Genomic DNA, 20612 nt, shown 5'->3' on the forward strand with positions numbered 1-20612 from the left:
CGGTTACTATCTCTCAGTATATCTCTTACTAATTCCATGTGCCAATGATGGTGAATCAGTTTTGCTTCTTATGACACTAAGTACTGTCTCTTGTCCCAGGATCCACGCTTCTCTAAGATCCTGGAAAACCTGAGACTCCAGAAGCGTGGCACGGGTGGTGTGGACACAGCAGCGGTGGCGGATGTATATGATATTTCCAACATAGATCGAATTGGTCGATCAGAGGTAACAGCTCTCACTTTGCGAACATGAGCTGACCATACTAGCCTAAGAGAAAAAGGGAATAGAGAGGTAGCCTGTACGGCCTCACCTTATTCACAAAAGTCAAGACCTCCTCTTCCCCCCACCCCGAGTCCTGCGTCCAGGTCGTGTTTCATTCTGTAGTACTAATCCTCCCTGGGAAATAACATAAAAGCAATAACATAATAAAGCAAGCACATAAAAGCAAGCACAAGGTAAGCTGAGAATATACAGGCAAGTAAAGGAGTTCATGGAGGGACTATTGTCAGCACCTGGCCCCTGAGAGGTATTCCAGCCATCTTTCAAAGATCGGAGCTCTCTTATGCCAAAGGACAGCAGCATTTTATCACTGTGATGTCAGAGAACGTGTGTGCTCTCTGAGGGTGGCAAAATAGTGGAAATTTCTCTTGATTCTGAATTTCCTTTGGGGAAAGCCACATGCTTCATTTTTAGCATTTTTAGACACTTGGTAGTTTATAAAATCGTGTATTTTTCAAGCTAAACATGGCATATATGTATGTACTAGGTATATAACAGACTGTGCTCATGAAATACTCTTTAGGGTTCTGTGAACACATAGGAGGAACAGCATTCGTAAGCTCTAAGGAGGCCTGGAGTGAGGCAGGAGGCAGAGCAGGAAGAGCCCCCCCACCCACCCAAGGAACATGCAGCTGCATCCTAAGCAAGCACTGACCGCATAAGTCACACCTGTTTATCTTTGCATGCTCCCACGGAATGTACTATGCCCATTATTAATTTAAAAGCCTCTTCCTCTTACACCGTACAAATCCTAGTAACTCACTGGCTCGTTATTAAATCTCTGCATTATTGATGCTCTTTCTTCCTTGCTAGTTTTCAAATATCTCACTGCCTATGGGTGTATCCAATAGGCACCATTACACTGAGAAAAGGGAAAGAGGAAACACTCAGGTCATCCTGTGAGCTTCCACCTCTGGTAAAGTACTTGAGGAAGAAGTAGCTCTAAATATAATTTCTGAGGTTTACTGAGTAATATGTGGTGTAGTGAATAAAGAAGATCGGGAGCCTGAGCCTGTCTGCTTCTATTGTTAACCAAATTTTTATTACTGGAAAGCAAGGCAGTCATCACTTAAATTTTTTTTCTAAAGCCTAAGTTAATAGGTGACATTATAAAAGATAGAAAAATGCTGAAGTATTAAAAAAATAACACTACTTATTTAACTTAATCCTAAGAAAAGCATTATAAACATTATTCTGTATTGCCTTCCATTTTTTAAGTGATTGTTTTGTTATGTAAAAGTTATATTTTACATAGTTTTATTCACAGGAACAGATTTATTCATGAGTTCACAGCTCTTTGTTATTCAGGAAAAGTGATTCTCTTTAATGTATTAGGTCAGTCATAAGCTCTGCTCTGGCTGAGGCTGGTTTGACAACTCCCTGTGCTATGCTGTCCTCACCACAAATGGAGATGCCACTGGTCACCATATAATGCTATCACAGTAACATGGACCATATTCCCTTTCATCCTTGTCATGTCTTCATTCCGTAACTGGAAGCCTGTGTCTCCCGCTGCCCTTCACCCAGTGTTGCATCTGGCATCCACTAGTTTGTTCTCTGTCTATGGTCTGGTTTCTGTTTGTTTTTTTAGACTACACATATAAGTGAAATCATACGGTTTTTGTTTTTCACTTAAAATGCCCTTGAGGGATGCCTGGGTGGCTCAGTTGGTTGGACGACGGCCTTCAGCTCAGGTCATGATCCCGGAATCCAGGGATCGAGTCCCACATCAGGCTCCCAGCTCCATGGAGAGTCTGCTTCTCCCTCTGACCTTCTCCTCACTCTGTCTCTCTCTCAAGTAAATAAATAAAATCTTAAAAAAAAAAAATAAAATAAAATAAAATGCCCTCGAGGTCTATCTATGTTGTCACAAATGGCAACATCTCAATCCTTTTTATGGCTGAGTGATATTCCACTGTAGATATGTGGGTCTGCGTATATACACATATCACATCTTTATCTGTTCATCTATTGATGGACACTTCATCTTGGCTATCATAAATAATGCTGCAAAAAACGTAGGGGTGGATATAACTTTTCAAATAGTGTTTGTTTTCTTTCAGTAAATACCAGTAATGAAATTACTGGATTGTATGGTAATTCTCTTTTTAAATTTTATGAGGAAATTCCCTACTATTTCCCACAGTGGTACACTAGTTTCCATTGCCTTCAGCAGCACACGAGGGCTCCTTTTCCTCAGAATCCTCAGCAACATCTGTTATATCTTGTCCTTGTGATACTGGCCATTCTGACAGGTGCATGGTGCTATCTTGTGGGTTTGGTTTACATTTCCCTGCTCATAGTGATGCGGAGCAGCTTCTCATGTCTGGTGGCCATCTGTATCCCTTGTTGAAGAAGATGTCTATTCAGGACCTTTGCCCATGTTATAATCAGATGCTATGTTGTTTCATTATTCTGGCATACTCCTAATGGTATGTTACTGTTTTTGTTTTACTTGCCAGAGGACAGCTATCCATAAGTATATGGCTAAGGCCAGTGTCCAAGGGTTTACTTGTTTCTCTGAGTTTTTTGGTTCCATGCCTCAAATGTAGCTCTTTAATCCATCTTGAGTTATAACAAAGGGGTCCAGGCTCATTCTTTTCATGTAGCTATCCAGTTTTCCCAGCACCATTTATTGAAAAGACCATCTTTCCTCTATTGTATACTATTGCCTCCTTTACTGTAGATTGACCAGAGAATCAAGGGTTCATTTCCGAAATCTCCATCCTGTTCTGTGAATCTCTGTGCTGGTACCATACTGTTTTGATCACTCTAGCCTTGCAGCACATCTTGAAATCTGGGATTGTGATAGCCCCGGCTTTGTTCTTCTCTCGAAAGTTTGCCTTGGTTGTTTGAGGTCCTTTTTGGTTTCGTGGAAATTTGGAGATTATTTATTTTAGTTTGGTGGAAAATGCTGGTGCTCTTTTGATAGCGATTGCACTGAATCTGTAGCTTGCTTTGAGCAGTATGGACATTCCAGTGATACTTACTCTTCCAATTAATGGGCATGGTACGTTTTTCCATTTGTTTATGTCATCTTCAAATTTCTTTCATCAGTGACTTCTAGTTCTCAGAGGATAGGTCTTTCACCTCCTTGGTTAAATTTATTTGTAGGTGGTGTTTTCTTTTTCGTGCACTTGTGAGTGGAACTGTTTTCTTAGTATCTGTCTCTCTGCTTCCACATTACTATATAAAAATGCACCAGATTTCTGTATATTATTGTATCCTGAAACTTTACTGAGTTTTACTTCTTCCTTACCAATTTGGAGGCTTTTTTTTTTTTTCCTTGTCTGATTGCTGTGGCTAGGACATCCAGTACTATGCTGAATAAAAGTGTTTAGTTTAGTTCTTTTTCTGAGGTTTTATCTTACTCTCTTGTTTGGAGCATATTCCTGTCTCCTGATTTTGGTGATTTTCTTAATTTCTATGAATTGGGCAGAACAGCTACTTCTCCTAACATTGAAAGAATGGTCTTAGGTATGGTGTGTATGCACATGTGTAGACTATGTGTACCTGGTGACGGGATGGTTGCAGCTGTGGCTGGCATGGGTGGGGGTGGGGGGCTCCCAGGACACTCGGTGTTGGGACTGCCCTGGGACTCTTCAAGCAGAAGGCATGCTCTCCATTTTTACAATTATTCAAATACCTCTTCAAAAAAAAAAAAACCTATAATCATATTTTTCCAGTATATTCTATCATAAGCTTATTCTTATAATATTAAGTATTCTTTAAAAACCTAATTTTTAATGACAGCATAGTAAAGATACTCATCTATTTAATATCTGATTTGTTGATATTTGACTATATCTGTACATAATTCTGTAACCATCTCTATACTTTAATCACAACTCTAATTATTTAGTTAGGATATATTTTTGGAAGAGAATTCATGAGTTAAAGATAGGGGGACCTTACTTAGGACCAAGTTACTTACCAGAAGACTTACATTAAGATAGAGTCCCTTTGGGGTTCCTGGGTGGCTCAGTGGGTTAAAGCCTCTATCTTCGGCTCAGGTCATGATCCCGGGGTCTTGGGATCGAGCCCCACATCAGGCTCTCTGCTCAGCAGAGATCCTACTTCCTCCTCTCTCTCTCTCTGCCTGCCTCTCTGCCTACTTGTGATCTCACCCTCTGTCACATAAAAATTAAAAAAAATAATAATAAAAAATAAAAAGATAGAGTCCCTTTGACAGTGAATGAGAGAACCAGCTCACTACACCATTATGAACAGCAGGACAGGTCAAAGTGGATAAGTAAGAATTATGTGTTTCTTTGATTAGTGATGACTAGCTTTCTGACCCAACCCTCTCTCGGGGCTTCAGTTTCTTTAAGCATAAAAAGTGGGGAGGAGAACTGGACTCAATCCTGCCTAAGGTATGTTCAGCTGTAACAAGTAACAACCCCTTCCATCCTTGTTATTCATTATTGAGTTATTATTAAGCATATTAATGCAGTTGGGAATTAAGTCATTGCTTACTATCTCAGTTTACATCTCTTTAGGAGCAGTGCAACTGATTAGGAAAAGGATTCCAAGGAAAAAAATCCTAGGTAGATGTGCTCTGATTTACAAATACTGGCTTTTATTAAAGTTTGTTTTTTTTTTTAAAGCAGGAATTTTTTAAAGGTTTATCCTAATATAATTCAGAGTTTCCTTTAAGTAGCAAACTTGCCTGGTACAGTGAAAACATGATTTAATTGCACCCAAACATTTGGTTTTAAACAATTTTTCAGAAAGCTAGCCACTGATTAAATATAGCTCAGATACTATCTAAGCTATCATGCTCAGATAGCTTAGTAGTAGGTCTTAAAGAGAGATCCAGGTCAAAAAAAAAAAAAAAAGTGTCATGGTAATTTTACTTATTTTTTTTTAAGATTTATTAGAGTGTGCAAGCAGGGGGAGGGTAAAGGGAGATACATAAGCAGACTCCCTACAGAGCAGGGAGCCTGACACAGAACTAGACTCCATGACCTGAGCCAAAGGGAGACACTCAACTGACTGAGCTACCTAGACACCTCTGTAATTCTACTTTTGGATAAATTTATAGCAGAAACTGACTGGGGGTGGGGGGGTGGGAGTGTCTGAGATGCACACTAATGGCTTTCATATATTTAAAAAGTTCTCAAAACAGTAAATCTAAAAAATAAAAAATAAAAAATCCCTCCACAACACTTGAGAGAAATACTAGCAAAGAAGAAATTGTTATAAAGTCTACCTAACAGGACAATTTCTTACTTCTCCCAGCATTCTTATTGATTAATGCCTTGCATGTGTCCTTTATGCCCATTAATCATTCTTCTTTTTCACTATCAAAGGTTGAGCTTGTTCAGATAGTCATCGATGGAGTCAACTACCTCGTGGATTGTGAAAAGAAGCTGGAGAGAGGCCAAGATATTAAGGTCCCACCACCTCTGCCTCAGTTTGGCAGGAAGTGAACTTTTTGTTTTCCAAACTATAAATAATTTGTCTGCTGGTATGACAGACATGAGGAAATTTTTACTCTGAGAGTTTTTATTAAAAAAATGTAAAACTGTATGTCCTATCTTTAAAATAAAACTCTCCTTAATATCCTTAGTTTCCGTGATTTTTAAAAATCCTACTCAGAAGGGCAAATACATCAAATTAGAAGTAGCAGCAGCCAAAAATCTGGTAAGGCAATGATAAAACATATTTCTAAGACCACTTACACACAAACCTAAAAACCCTCCAATCATCTAGATGCTATAATATCAATACCGTAACGAAACTTTATGGACAACACTGGTGTATTAGTCCCTCATTTTCCAATCATGTTTCTGGCAAGTAGAACAGGAGGAGACTGATTTCTCTTGAGGGTCTAGAAATAAATACAACTATACAAATGGCAAACAGAGGCTACTTAATCAGGGATAGATATAGAAAGGGAGTCAGCCACCATCACATTTGTCAGAAACTCAAATACAAGCATACTAAAAGCACTCTGGTGACAAACGGGAGTTTCAGGTATAATTGATTGGGGTTGTAGGTGTGGATAAACTGAAGGCAGAATAACTCAAAATGGAGTAACCGATGGAAATGTTTTGAGAAGAGTATGTGGCTTTCTTTGGTCGGGAGTTTGAAGAAGGGTAAAAAAAATTAGTGAAGATGGCAGTCACTGATGAAGTCAAATCTCTCAGCTGGTAAGTTTGATTGTGGGTTGGCTTCCTAAACTGGATGTTGCAAAGATTATGAGTTAAATATGGTTAAGATTATTAGTTAGATATGGTCTGAAATTGTAGGTTTGTAAATTTACTCTCAAGAGAACGCCACAATTGGAGGTCTAATACTGAATACTGAATATGTGTTTAGTATAATTCAGAAGCTTAATTTTTACCCTCAGCAGGCATGTCCTTCTATCAAATCTTGTGCTTTTATAGCCATCATGTGATGTCTGGAACATGAAAGGGCATGACCGAAGAGTTAGGGAGAACACTGTGGCAAGTTATGAAATTGTACAACCTAAAGAACTGTTAGCTTCAATAACAGGAATGAGATCAAGTTCGGCATTCTGTAGGTGAGCACTGTGGGTGCTAGGGTAAAAATGAAATACTGCTTTAATTTACACATTTGCCTTCTTCGATCCTGCTACAGTAAGAAAAAAATGAAATAAAAGAAAATGTACTCAGCACGTACTCAGGCTAGTGCTGATAGGCACCACATTAATTTCTAAATGGCAAACTGATGTATGGTACAAATTCAGACAAGGAAACTGCAGTCAGTATACTGGAGGACATCATGTTAAATGGATGGGGTGGACAACTGTTTGCCAATCAAGGCCTATAGAGAGATGAGAGATCAGAACCTCATCCAGTAACTGCCATTCTAGGGACAAACGGATAGAGGGTAGATAACACTGGTGTTGTAGTCAAGCATGTCGACTCTACAGGCACACTTCTTAGAACAAGTCCTAACTGTTCCACCATATTCCATTAAATTATTTATTCAGCCTCTATGTTCCTCACTTTCTTTTGTATATAAGTATCACAGTGATAATGACTATGTCATAGGGCTGTTGGGAGCAGAACATTGATAACTGGAAAGTGTACTTACAAATGGTCCTCATATTTTATGTACTATGTAAGGGGTTTGTGAAAGAAGTCATAAAAAGATAGGAACCACCACAGTCATGTTGTGACAACTGATCTCTGAATATCCCTTAAAACTATGCTTTAGGACAGACCTGGGGAGTCCCTCTTCTGAAAGGTCTTAGGAGATAACAGGCAAATGAAGGCAAATGCCTATAGCATTTGCCAACATTATTAAAAAAAAAAAAAAACTGAAAAGCAAGCAAGTGGCATAAAAATACATGGATACTGATATAAAAACAAAGTGATTTAAACCTACACCACAACAATTACACAACAGTTACTACCTATTCTTTTCCATCCTGTTTCTGGGAATACCTTGAGAAGTTTCAAGTTCCTTCTATCACACCAGCATTAGCCTAATACCAAGACCAAAGACACAAAGGAGAAAGAAAAACCACAGGTCCGTATCTCTGAACATATGCAAAATTCCCCTATCAAACATGAGCAAAACAAATTCAACAATACATGAAAAGGATCATTCATCATGGTCAAGTGAGATTTATTCCTGGGATACAAGGTGGTTCAATATCCACAAATCAATGGGATACATCACATTAGTAAGAGGAAGGATAAAAATCATATGATCATTTCAACAGGTGCAGAGAAAGCATCTGACAAAATACTACATCTGTTCATGATACAAAGTCTCACTAAAGTGGGTTCAGGGGAAACAGAAATGAGGGCTCTATATGAGTAACTCAGAGCAAACCACATACTCAACAGGTGAAAAACTGAAAGCTTTTCCTCCAAGATCAGGAAGACAAGCATGTCCACTCACCACTTTCATTCACCATAGTACCAGGCATCATAGCCACAGCACTCAGAAAAAAGAAAGAGAAGGCATCCAAAGTGGAAAGGAGGAAGTAAAACTGTCACTATTGCAGAGGACATGATACCATACAAAACCCAAGAATTCCCATCAAAAACTTCAAGATACATCTCCAAAGGCAAAGGAAACAAAAGCAAAAATAAACTTTTGGGACTTCATCAAAATCAAAAGCTTCTGCACAGCAAAGGAAACAGTCAAAAAAACAAAGAGGCAACCCACGGAATGGGAGAAGATATTTGCAAATGACAGTACAGACAAAATGTTGATATCCAGGATCTACAGTGAACTCCTCAAACTCAACACACACAAAACAGGCAATCATATCAAAAAATGGGCAGAAGATATGAACAGACACTTCTCTAATCAAGACATACAAATGGCTATCAGACACATGAAAAAATGTTCATCATCACTAGCCCTCAGGGAGATTCAAATTAAAACCACATTGAGATACCACCTTACACCAGTTAGAATGGCCAAAATTAACAAGACAGGAAACAACATCTGTTGGAGGGGATGTGGAGAAAGGGGAACCCTCTTACTCTGTTGGTGGGAATGCAAGTTGGTGCAGCCTCTTTGGAGAACAGTGTGGAGATTCCTCAAGAAATTAAAAATAGAACTTCCCTACAACCCTGCAATTGCACCCCTGGGTATTTACCCCAAAGATACAGATGTCGTGAAAAGAAGGGCCATCTGTACCCCAATGTTTATAGCAGCAATGGCCACGGTCGCCAAACTATGGAAAGAACCAAGATGCCCTTCAACGGACAAATGGATAAGGAAGATGTGGTCCATATACACTATGGAGTATTATGCCTCCATCAGAAAGGATGAATACCCAACTTTTGTAGCAACATGGACGGGACTGGAAGAGATTATGCTGAGTGAAATAAGTCAAGCAGAGAGAGTCAATTATCATATGGTTTCACTTATTTGTGGAGCATAAGAAATAGCATGGAAGACATGGGGAGTTAGAGAGAAGGGAGTTGGGATAAATTGGAAGGGGAGGTGAATAATGAGAGACTATGGACTCTGAAAAACAATCTGAGGGGTTTGAAGTGGCGGGGGGGGGGGTGGGAGGTTGGGGTACCAGGTGGTGGGTATTAAAGAGGGCATGGATTGCATGGAGCACTGGGTGTGGTGAAAAAATAATGAATAATGTTATGCTGAAAATAAATATATTTTAAAAATCCCCATAAAAAACCAAGAAGGTATCAGAATACATGAACTCAGTAATGTCTCAGTATACAATATTAATAGAAATGTGGCGCATTTTTATATAGTAATGTGGAAGCAGAGAGACAGATACTAAGAAAACAGTTCCACTCACAAGTGCACGAAAAAGAAAACACCACCTACAAATAAATTTAACCAAGGAGGTGAAAGACCTATCCTCTGAGAACTAGAAGTCACTGATGAAAGAAATTTGAAGATGACATAAACAAATGGAAAAATGTACCATGCCCATTAACTGGAAGAGTAAGTATCACTGGAATATCCATACTGCTCAAAGCAAGCTACAGATTCAGTGCAATCGCTATCAAAAGAGCACCAGCATTTTCCACCAAACTAAAATAAATAATCTCCAAATTTCCACGAAACCAAAAAGGACCTCAAACAGCCAAGGCAACCTTTCAAGAGAAGAACAAAGCCAGGGCTATCACAATCCCAGATTTCAAGATGTGCTGCAAGGCTAGAGTGATCAAAACAGTATGGTACCAGCACAGAGATTCACAGAACAGGATGGAGAGCTCGGAAATGAACCCTTGATTCTCTGGTCAATCTACAGCAAAGGAGGCAAATGTATACAATAGAGGAAAGACAGTCTTTTCTGTAAATGGTGCCAGGGAAACTGGATAGCTACATGAAAAAAAAGAATGAGACTGGACCACTTTTTTATTAAAGATCCATTCCCTCATTTGAGAGAGAGAGAGAGAGAGAGTGCACACAGGCAGGAAGGAGGGGCAGAGGAAGAGGGAAAAGCAGACTTCCCACCAAGCAGGGTGTCCAACACAGGTTCCAATCCCAGGACCCAAGATTATGACCTCAGCTGAAGGCAGATGTTTAATTAACCCCTTGACCATTTTTTTAAAGATTTTATTTATTTATTTATTTATTTATTTGATAGAAAGAGACACAGTGAGAGAGGGAATATAAGCAAGGGGAGTGAGAGAGGGAGAAGCAAACTTCCTGCTGAGAAGGGAGACCAATGTGGGGCTCAATCCCAGGACGCCAGGATCAGAACCTGAGCTGAAGGCAGACACCTAACAACTAAGCAACCCAGGTGCCCTGCTGGATCACTTTCTTATACTACACACCAAAATAAACTCAAGATGGATTAAAGAGCTAAACATGAGGCATGGAACCATAAACTTCTAAGAGAAAACAACCTAAACCCTTGGATATTGGCCTCAGCAACATACTTAGGGATAGCTCTCTTCAGGCAAGTTAAACAAAAGCCACAGACAAAACTGGGAACAGAACAAAATAACTAGCTTTTGCACAGCAAAGGAAACAAACCATCAACACAATGAAAAGGCAAACTACTGAATGAGAGATAATATTTACAAGTGATATTTCCAATAAGGTGTTCATTTCCCAAATATATAAAGTACTCATACAAGTCACCATGGAAATAACAAATCATCAGATTAAAAGATGGGTAGCACATCTGAATACAAGTTTTCCCCAAAAAGACATACAAAGAAGCTGAAATAAGATGAAAAGATGCTCCACATCACTATCGTTAAAGAAACGCAAACCAAAACCACAATGAGAGAGCACCTCACAACTATCAGAAAGGCCAGAATCACAAAGATAAGAAATTACAAGTATCAGTGGGGATGTGGAGGAAAAGGAGCCTTCATGCATTGTAGGTGGGAAAGTAAATGGGTGCAGTCACTGGGGAAGAATACGGAGTTTCCTCAACATATTAAAAATTAGGAACACCATATGATTTACTAATTCCACTACTGGCTGTTGACCCAAAGAAAACAAGACATAAGTTTGCAAAGGTATATCCACCCCATGTAGATAATACTGCAGCACTATTTACAACAGACAGGTTGTGGCAACAATCTAAGTGTCCACTGATAGGTCGAACAGATTAAGAAGAGATCACCACATGGAATACTACTCAGCCATAAAAAGAATGAGATCTTGCCCTCTGCAACAGTGAGGTTGGATCTAGAGGGTATTTTGCTAACAAGTTAGAGAGCAAGCAAGTACCATATGATTTCACTTATATGTGGAATGACAAACAAAAAGAGATGAATAAAAATGAGACAGACCGATAAATACAGAGAACAAACTGTTGTATGCCAGAGGGGAGGTGGGTGTGAGTGTGGAATCAGTGAAATAAGTGATGTGGATTAAGACTTAAAATTTCCAGTTATGAAATAAAGTCAGAAAGATTTTTTAAAAAGTACAGGAATGGGAATACCGTCACAAGAAAAATAAAATCTGTACCACAGCATCCCAAACAGCATAATTACTATTAACAGGAAGAACAGAATATCTACAGCACAGGAAGTATAGTTAATATTTCTCTTGTTATATTTTTACCTAATTCATTTGTCACCTTTGCCATTCATTCTACTCATCAATAACCAAACTACATCTGCACTGAATATTAGTTTGCCCACAGATTTTAATTATCTCATCTATACTTGAAGCTATTGATTTATAAGGTTATTTGACCTTTACTGTATTATCAGGAACCACTCATCTGTAACTTTCCTTTTTAAGAACAAGATATTCATAACTAAAGACAGGCACTTAATAACCATGTCTACAATGAATTTCTAAACACTCCATCTGGCATCTCAATTTTTGTTGAAATCTCCATATTCATTAAATATCATTTCCAGACCATCCCTCAATTTTCAGATCATTTAAGAGCATCTAAATTGGATATGAGAATATCCTTTCTCTTCAAGCATTGCCAAACATTTGATAGATATAATCTTGTTAGCAGAAGTCGTGGCAAGTTATACTTCTGCCCCCAAAACAAGCACACTAGCAATGTTATGGTAAAAATAAAAGATGTTTTATGTGAAAATGAGTATACTGAAGGAGATAAAGAGACTTGTAAGTATTAAAATTCTAGTTGGGTGCCATATCTTCCAGCCTAAGGAGTCATAGCAAGCAAGTAGTTCTTATTTCCAAAGGTCTAGTTCAACCAATATTCATGAAGCTGAAAATAACATCATTCCTAGTCATAGGACCTTTCAAATTTGCTGTATTCCCTGTATCTGAAGCAGAATGCACATAAAATAGGGTTTGATGGCTGGGAAATTATTCTGGTTCTCTTTCATGAGGGAAGAGAAGCCTAGATCCTTCTCCTTGACTTCTGTACTGCTATAACATCATAAGTATGTCTGCTTATGGGGTTATTTTCCCACAGGCCAAAAGTCATATATGAACATGTTTTGGAAGCAACCGCAAGTTGTTTTAAGATCAAAAGATCTGCCTTAATTTCGGGCTCTGCCACTAATCAACTATATGACTAAGGGCACATTTTTTTTATACTTATTTTTCTTTTTCAAATTTTTATTTAAATTCCAGCTAGTTAACAACAGTGTAATATTAGTCTCAGGTTTACTATTTAGTGATTCATCACTTCCACATAACACTCAGTGCTCATCACAACTAGTGCCCTCCTTCATGCCCATCACCCATTTAATCCATCCTTCTGCCCACCTTCCCTCCAGCAATGCTCAGTCTGTTGTACGGTTTGCCTCTCTTTCTCCCCCATGTTCATCTGTTTTGTTTCTTAAGTTCCACATGTGACTTAAATCATACGGTAATGGTCTTTTTCTGACTTTTTTCACTTAGGATAATACACTCTAGCTCCAATCGCATCACTGCAAATGAGAGGATTTCATTCTTTTGATGGATGAGTAATATATATATATATAAATGCATAAAGAAGTTTTGAATATATATATGTTTAACATATATAATATATAAAAATATAAAACATATAAATTATATATATTATCTATTATATACATATAAATGCATAAATAAGTTTTGAACACACACACATAAATATTGAGGTGCATGTATCCCTTCAAATCAGTATTTTTGTATCCTTTAGGTAAATACCTAGCTGGCTTGTAGGGTAGTTCTATTTTTAACTTTTTGAGGAACTTCCACACTGTCTACAGTGGCTGCACCAATATGCATTTCCACCAACAGTTTAGGAGGGTTCCCCTTCCTCTGCATCCTTACCAACATGTTATTTCCTGTGTTGTTCATTTTAGCCCTTCTGACAGATGTAAGGTGGTATCTCATTGTAGTTTTGATTTGGATTTCCCAGATAAGTCATATTGAGCACCTTTTCATGTGTCTGTTAGCCATATGTATGTCTTCTTTAGAGAAAGTCTACTCATGTCTTCTGTCCTTATTTAAACTGGATTATTGGGTTTTGGGTTACTGAGTTCTATAAGTTCTTATACATCTTGGATACTAACCCTTTATTAGATATGCCATTTGCAAATATCTTCTCCCATTACAAAGTTTGCCTTTTAGTTTTGTCAATTGTTTACTTTGCTGTGCAGAGCTTTTTATCTTAATGAAGTCCTAACAGTTTGTTGCTTTTGTTTCTCTTGCCTCAGAAGATGTATTTAGTAAGAAGCCACTTAGACCAAAGTCAAAGAGGTTAGTTACTGCTTTAGTTCTCCTCTAGGATTTTGATGGTTTCTTTAGGTCTTTCATCCATTTTGAATTTATTTTTGTGTATGGTATAGGAAAGTGGTTCACTTTCATTCTTCTGCATGTGGCTGTCCAATTTTCCCAACACCATTTGTTGAAGAGACTTTTTTCCATTGGATATTCTTTCCTGCTCTGTCAAAGATTAGCTGACCATTAGAAGGAAAGGAAAAGTGAAATGGGGCAGATCAGAGGGGGAGATGAACCATGAGAGACTGTGGACTGTGAAAAATAAATTGAGGGTTTCAGAGGGAAGGGAGGTAGGGGGATGGGTGAGCATGGTGGTAGGTATTAAGGAGGGCTCATAATACATGGAGCACTGGGTGTTGCACATAAACGGTCCTGGAACACTGCATCAAAAACTAATTATGTATTTTATGGTGACTTAACATAACACAATTAAAAAAAAAAAAGATTAGTTGACCATGTAGTTGTGGGTCCATTTCTGGGATTTTCATTCTGTTCCATGGATCTATGTGTCTATTTTTGTGTCAATACCATGCTGTCTTGATCACTACAGCTTTGTAACACAACTTGAAGTTCCAGAACTGTGATGCCTCAGCTTTGCTTTTCTTTTTCAAGGTTGCTTTGGCTTTTTGGCATCTTTCATGATTTCATACAAATTTTACGATTGTTTGTTCTAGTTCTGTGAAAAATGCTGTTGGTGTTTTGACAGGGATTGCATTAAATGTGTAGATTGCTTTGGGTAGTATAGACATTTTAACAATATTTGTTCTTCCAATCCATGAACATGGAATGTTCACCATTTCTTTGTGTCATCTTCAATTTCTGTCTTAAGTGTTTTACAGTTTTCAGAGTACAGATCTTTTACTTCCATGGTTAGGTTTTCTTCTTTTTAAAATAATAGACTCTTGATTTCATTTGTAAAATGCAGGTGATTCCTGCCTCAAAGTTTTTTTTGTTGTTGTTGTTGTTGTTTTTAAAGATTTTATTTATTTGACAGACAGAGATCACAAGTAGGCAGAGAGGCAAGCGGGGGGGGGAGCAGGGAGCCCAATACAGGGCTTGATCCAAGGACCCCGAGATCATGACCTGAGCCGAAGGCAGAGGCTTAACCCACCGAGCCACCCAGGCGCCCCTCCTGCCTCAAAGTTTTTATGATGATTAAATAAGGCAGTGACTTTTTTTGCTGTAAACTATGTGAAAATATTTTGTATTAGAATCCAGTATACATATATGAGTGTATAGTGTATAATTTTAAAACTGAAATAAGTTTCACATAATAATTACCTTTATTAGTTAAGATGAACTCTAATATTTTTCTATTTTATAGTATCCTCTTTGTTTTTGAAAAACACCTGGGGTATATGGGAGGGAGATTTGTTTCCTAATCTCACAGCCTATGCTGGAGGGGCACAATTCATTAGGAAACTTCTCCAAGAACCAAAGATCCCGCAGACCAGGAACCAGCACTCTCTTCGGAGTGGAAAAGAGAGGGAAAGATAACTATACATATCAGAGCAGCTCTGTTCCCAGAAGTGGGCTGGGAATAGACATCTGGTCTGAATCCAAGCCCTGTCCACCAACCAAAACTTCTCAGGGGACAACAAAGGTAAAGCAAAGTGCAGTTCAGTGCTCCTGCAACCCTGGTGAGTACCTGCTCTAACTCAACTCAAGCCGTAGTGGCTCCAGACTGGCCCAGTAACAACACAGGACCAAACCCTGCCCACAACAAATAAAGAGAGGCATTGCAGACAGTTGGAATGAAGACAAACATGATTCGGTCACTATAGCAGGGAGCATAGAACATACATAGGAGACCCCACCTCAAGTGCAGGTTCTGGTGAACAGGGGACTTTGTACTGCAGGGTACTACAGGACCTCTTCTCCATAAGACCACTGCTTTCAAGAGCAAAAGAGACAAAAACAGACACACAGAGTTAGAAAAAATGAGGAGACAGAGGAATATATCCCAAATGAAAGAACAGGACAAAAATCACAAGAAGAGAGCTAAACAAAATGGAGATAAGTAGTATGTCTTATAGTAGAATATAAAGTAAGGGTGACTGTCATAGAGTTACTCATTGAACTTGAGAAAACAGTGGAGAACCTTAGTGAAATGAATGAGACAAAACATAAAGAATAACCAATCAGAGAAGAATTCAGGAACAGAAATAAAAAATACAAGAGATGAAGTAAATAGACTAGAGGAAGCAGAAGAATGGATGAACAACCTGAAGGACAGAATGATGGAAAGCAATCAAGGTAAACAGCAAAGACAAAAAAATAATAAAAAATTAAAACACATTTCAGGAACTCACTGACTCCATCAGGTATAAGAACATCCATATTATAGAGTCCTCCAGAGCTCTACAGAAAGCATTTAGGGAACAAAGTTCCCGAGAGCGAACCTGAGCAGATTACTTAGCCTGGCCCTGGCAAGGGCAGCGCAATTCCACCCCAGGCAAAGACACCTGAGAATCACTACAACAGGCCCCTCCCCTAGAAGATCAGCAAGAACATCCAGCCTAGACCAAGCTCACTGATCAAGAACAGTGGAATTCCAGAGGAGGGGCTGCAAGTTGGTTCAACATCTGCAAATCAATCAGTGTGATACAACACATTAATTAAAGAAAGAACAAGAACCATATGATACTCTCAATAGATCCTGAAAAAGCATTTGACAAAGTACAGCATTCTTTCTTGATCAAAACTCTTCACAGTGTAGGGATAAAGGATACATACCTCAATATCATCAAAGCCATCTATGAAAAACCCACTCGAATATCATTCTCAATGGAGAAAAACTGAGAGCTTTTCTGCTAAGGTCAGGAACACGGCAGGGATGTCCATTGTCATCACTGCTATTCAATATAGTACTAGAAGTCCTAGCCTCAGCAATTGGACAACAAAAAGAAATTAAAGGCATCCAAATCGGCAAAGAAGAAGTCAAACTATCACTCTTTGCAGATGATATGATATTTTATGTGGAAAACCCAAAAGACTCTACTCCAAATCTGCTAGAACTTGTACAGGAACTCAGTAAAGTGTCAGGATATGAAATCAATGCACAGAATCAGTTGCATTTCTTTTTTTTTTTTTTTTAAAGATTCTATTTATTTATTTGATAGAAAAAGAGATCACAAGTAGGCAGAGAGGCAGGCAGAGAGAGAGAGAGAGAGAGGAGGAGGCAGGTTCCCTATCGAGCAGAGAGCCTGATACGGGGCTCGATCCCAGGACCCTGGGATCATGAACAGAGCCAAAGGCAGAGGCTTTAACCCACTGAACCACCCAGGTGCCCCTTAGTTGATTTTTTCTATACATCAACAAGACAGAAGAAAGAGAAATTAAGGAATCGATCCCATTTACATTTGCACCCAAAACCATAAGATACCTAAGAATAAACCTAACCAAAGAGGCAAGGAACCTGTACTCAGGAAACTATAAAGTACTCATGAAAGAAATTGAGGAAGAAACAAAGAAATGGAAAAATGTTCCATACTTATGGATTGGAAGAACAAATATTGTGAAAATGTCTATGCTACCTAAGGCAATCTACACGTTTAATGCGATCCCTATCAAAATACCATCAATTTTTTCCAAAGAAATGGAACAAATAATCCTACAATTTATATGGAACCAGAAAAGACCCCAAATATCCAGAGGAATGGTGAAAAAGAAAACCAAAGTTGGCAGCATCACAATTCCAGACTTCAAGCTCTATGAGAAAGCTGTAATCATCAACACAGTACAGTACTGGCACAAAAACAGACACATAGATCAATGGAACAGAATACAGAGCCTCAACTCTATGGTCAACTAATCTTCCAAAGGGCAGAAAAGAATGTCCAATGGAAAAAAGATAGCCTCGGGGGCGCCTGGGTGGCTCAGTGGGTTAGGCCGCTGCCTTCGGCTCAGGTCATGATCTCAGGGTCCTGGGATCGAGTCCCGCGTCGGGCTCTCTGCTCAGCAGGGAGCCTGCTTCCTTCTCTCTCTCTCTCTGCCTGCCTCTCACTGTACTTGTAATTTCTCTCTGTCAAATAAATAAATGAAATCTTTAAAAAAAAAAAAAAAAGAAAGAAAAAAGATAGCCTCTTCAACAAATGGTGTTGGGAAAACTGGACAGCCACATGCAGAAAAATGAAACTAGACCATTTCCTTACACTGCACACAAAAATAGACTCCAAATGCAGAGACTCCAAATGGACCTCAATGTGATAAAGGAATCCATCAAAATCCCTGAGAAGAACACAGGCAGCAACCTCTTTGACCTCAGCCACAGCAACTTCTTCCTAGAAACACTGCCAAAGGCAAGGGAAGCAAGGGCAAAAATGAACTATTGGGATTTCATCAAGATCAAAAGCTTTCACACAGCAAAGGAAACAGTCAACAAAACCAAAAGACAACTGACAGAATGGGAGAAGATATTTGCAAATGACATATCAGATAAAGGGCTAGTATCCAAAATCTATAAAGAACTTACCAACTCAACACTCAAAGAACAAATAATCCCATCAAGTAATGGGCAGAGGACATGAACAGAAATTTCTGCAAAGAAGACATCCAGATGGCCAACAGACACATGAAAAAGTGCTCCACATCACTCGGCATCAGGGAAACACAGATGAAAACCACAATGAGATACCACCTCACACCAGTCAGAATGGCTAAAATTAACAAATCAGGAAATGACAGATGCTGGTGAGGATGCAGAGAAAGGGGAACCCTCCTACACTGTTGGTGGGAATGCAAGCTGGTGCAGCCACTCAGGAAAACAGCATGGTGGTTCCTCAAAAAGTTGAAAATAGAGCTACCCTATGACCCAGCAATTGCACTACTGGGTATTTACCCTAAAGATACAAATGGAGTGATCCAAAGGGACATGTGCACCTGAATGTTTATAGCAGCAATGTCCACAATGGCCAAACTATGGAAAGAAGCTAGATGACCATCAATAGATGAATGGATAAAGAAGATGTGATATATATATATATATACATATATATATATATATATATATATACATACATACATACATATATATAATGGAATACTATGGAGCCATCAAAAGAAATGTAATCTTGCCATTGGCAACAATGTGGATGGAACTAGAGGGTATTATGCTGACTGAAATAAGTCAAATCAGAGAAAGACAATTATCATACGATCTCCCTGATATGAGGAATTTGAGAGGCAACATGTGGGACTTGGGGTGGTAGGGAAGTAAAAAAATGAAACAAGATGGGATTGGGAGGGAGACATACCATAAGAGACTCTTAATCTCACAAAAGAAACTGAGGGTTGCCAGAGGGAGCTGGGTAGGGAGAGGGTGGTTGAGTTATGGACATTGGGGAAGGTATGTGCTATGGTGAGTGCTGTCAAGTATGTAAGCCTGATGATTCACAGACCTGTACCTCTGGGGCTAATAATACATTTTATTTTAATATTTAAAAATAAATAAATGAGAAAGGAATCCAAGTATATTACTAAATACTTGGATATTATCAATATTATCAAACAGTGAGAGAAGAGAGCAAGAAAAGAACAGAGAAGAACTATAAAAACATCTATAAGCTGAGTAACAAAATGGCAATAACGATATACCTATCAATAATTACTGAGAATGTAAATGGACTATATTCTCCAATCAAAAGACACAGGGTGTAAAAAAATAAAAATTTTAAATTTTAAAAATTTTTTAAAAGTTTAAAAAATGTTTTAAAAGGTACAGTGTGACAGAATGGATAAAAAGGAAATACTCCTCTATATGCTGCCTACAAGAGACTTATTTCAGACCTAAAGACTCATATAAATGAAAAGTAAAGAGATGGAAAAGCACTGATCATTCCAATGGAAGTAAAAAGAAAGCCAGAATAGCAATACTTTTATTGGACAAAATAGGCTTTAAAACAAAGCAAAGTGGTAATTATGAAAGGTGATAGAGGTGTTAACTAACTTTAATATGGTTATCATTTTGCAATATATACATGTGTTAAGCCATCACACTCTACATCTTAAACTTACACAATGTTATATGTCAGTCATATCTCAATAAAACTGGAAAAAAATGAAAAAAGACTATAACAAGTGAAAAACAAGGACACTATGTAATTAAAAAAAGAAACAATCCAAGAAAAAGACCTAACAATTGTAAATATTTATGCACCCAACGTGGGAGCATGCAAATACATAAAGTGGCTATTAACAAGCAAAAAGGAAGTAATCGATAGTAATACAATAATAGTAGAGGACTTTAACATGCACTTACATCAATGAATAGATTATCCATACAGAAAATCAACAAGGAACAGTAGCTTTGAATGGCACATTGGACCAGATGGATGTAACAGATATATTTAGAACATTCCATCCTAAAGAAGCAGAATACACATTCTTTTCAAGTGCACATGGAAGATTGTCCAGAATAGATCATTTATTAGGTCACAAAACAAGTCTAAACAAATTCACAAAGACTGAAGTCATATCATGCACCTTTTCTGACCACAAAGCTATGAAACTAGCAATGAACAGCAAGAAAAAACATGGAAAGAACATAAATACATGCAGGCTAAATCACATGCTACCTAACAATGAATAGGTCAGCCAAGAAATCAAAGAAATAAAAAAGTACATGGAAACAAATGAAAATGCAAACACAACAATCCAAAATTGGGGGGAAGTACCTAAAGCTATTCTAAGAAGGAAGAATGTAGCAATGCAGGCCT

General features: G+C 38.3%; 1 protein-coding gene and 1 long non-coding RNA gene across 2 annotated transcripts in view; one reads left to right on the top strand and one right to left on the bottom strand.

The window, feature by feature from the left end:
- CKMT2 (creatine kinase, mitochondrial 2) overlaps positions 1-5850 on the top strand; it is a 31351-nt gene extending 25501 nt beyond the window's left edge. Inside the window, exons 9-10 of the mRNA XM_059175375.1 lie at positions 100-225; positions 5592-5850. Coding sequence (XP_059031358.1) covers positions 100-225; positions 5592-5711 — 246 coding nt within the window. The 3' untranslated portion in view covers positions 5712-5850. The remainder of the gene's footprint in view (positions 1-99; positions 226-5591) is intronic.
- Positions 1-20612, bottom strand: part of LOC131832417 (uncharacterized) — a 40494-nt gene that overhangs the window by 3462 nt on the left and 16420 nt on the right. The window contains exon 3 of the long non-coding RNA XR_009354043.1: positions 4226-4409. This is a non-coding gene — a long non-coding RNA (uncharacterized LOC131832417). The remainder of the gene's footprint in view (positions 1-4225; positions 4410-20612) is intronic.

The sequence above is a fragment of the Mustela lutreola genome, chromosome 5 (genome assembly GCF_030435805.1).
Source record: "Mustela lutreola isolate mMusLut2 chromosome 5, mMusLut2.pri, whole genome shotgun sequence".
NCBI lineage: Eukaryota > Metazoa > Chordata > Mammalia > Carnivora > Mustelidae > Mustela > Mustela lutreola.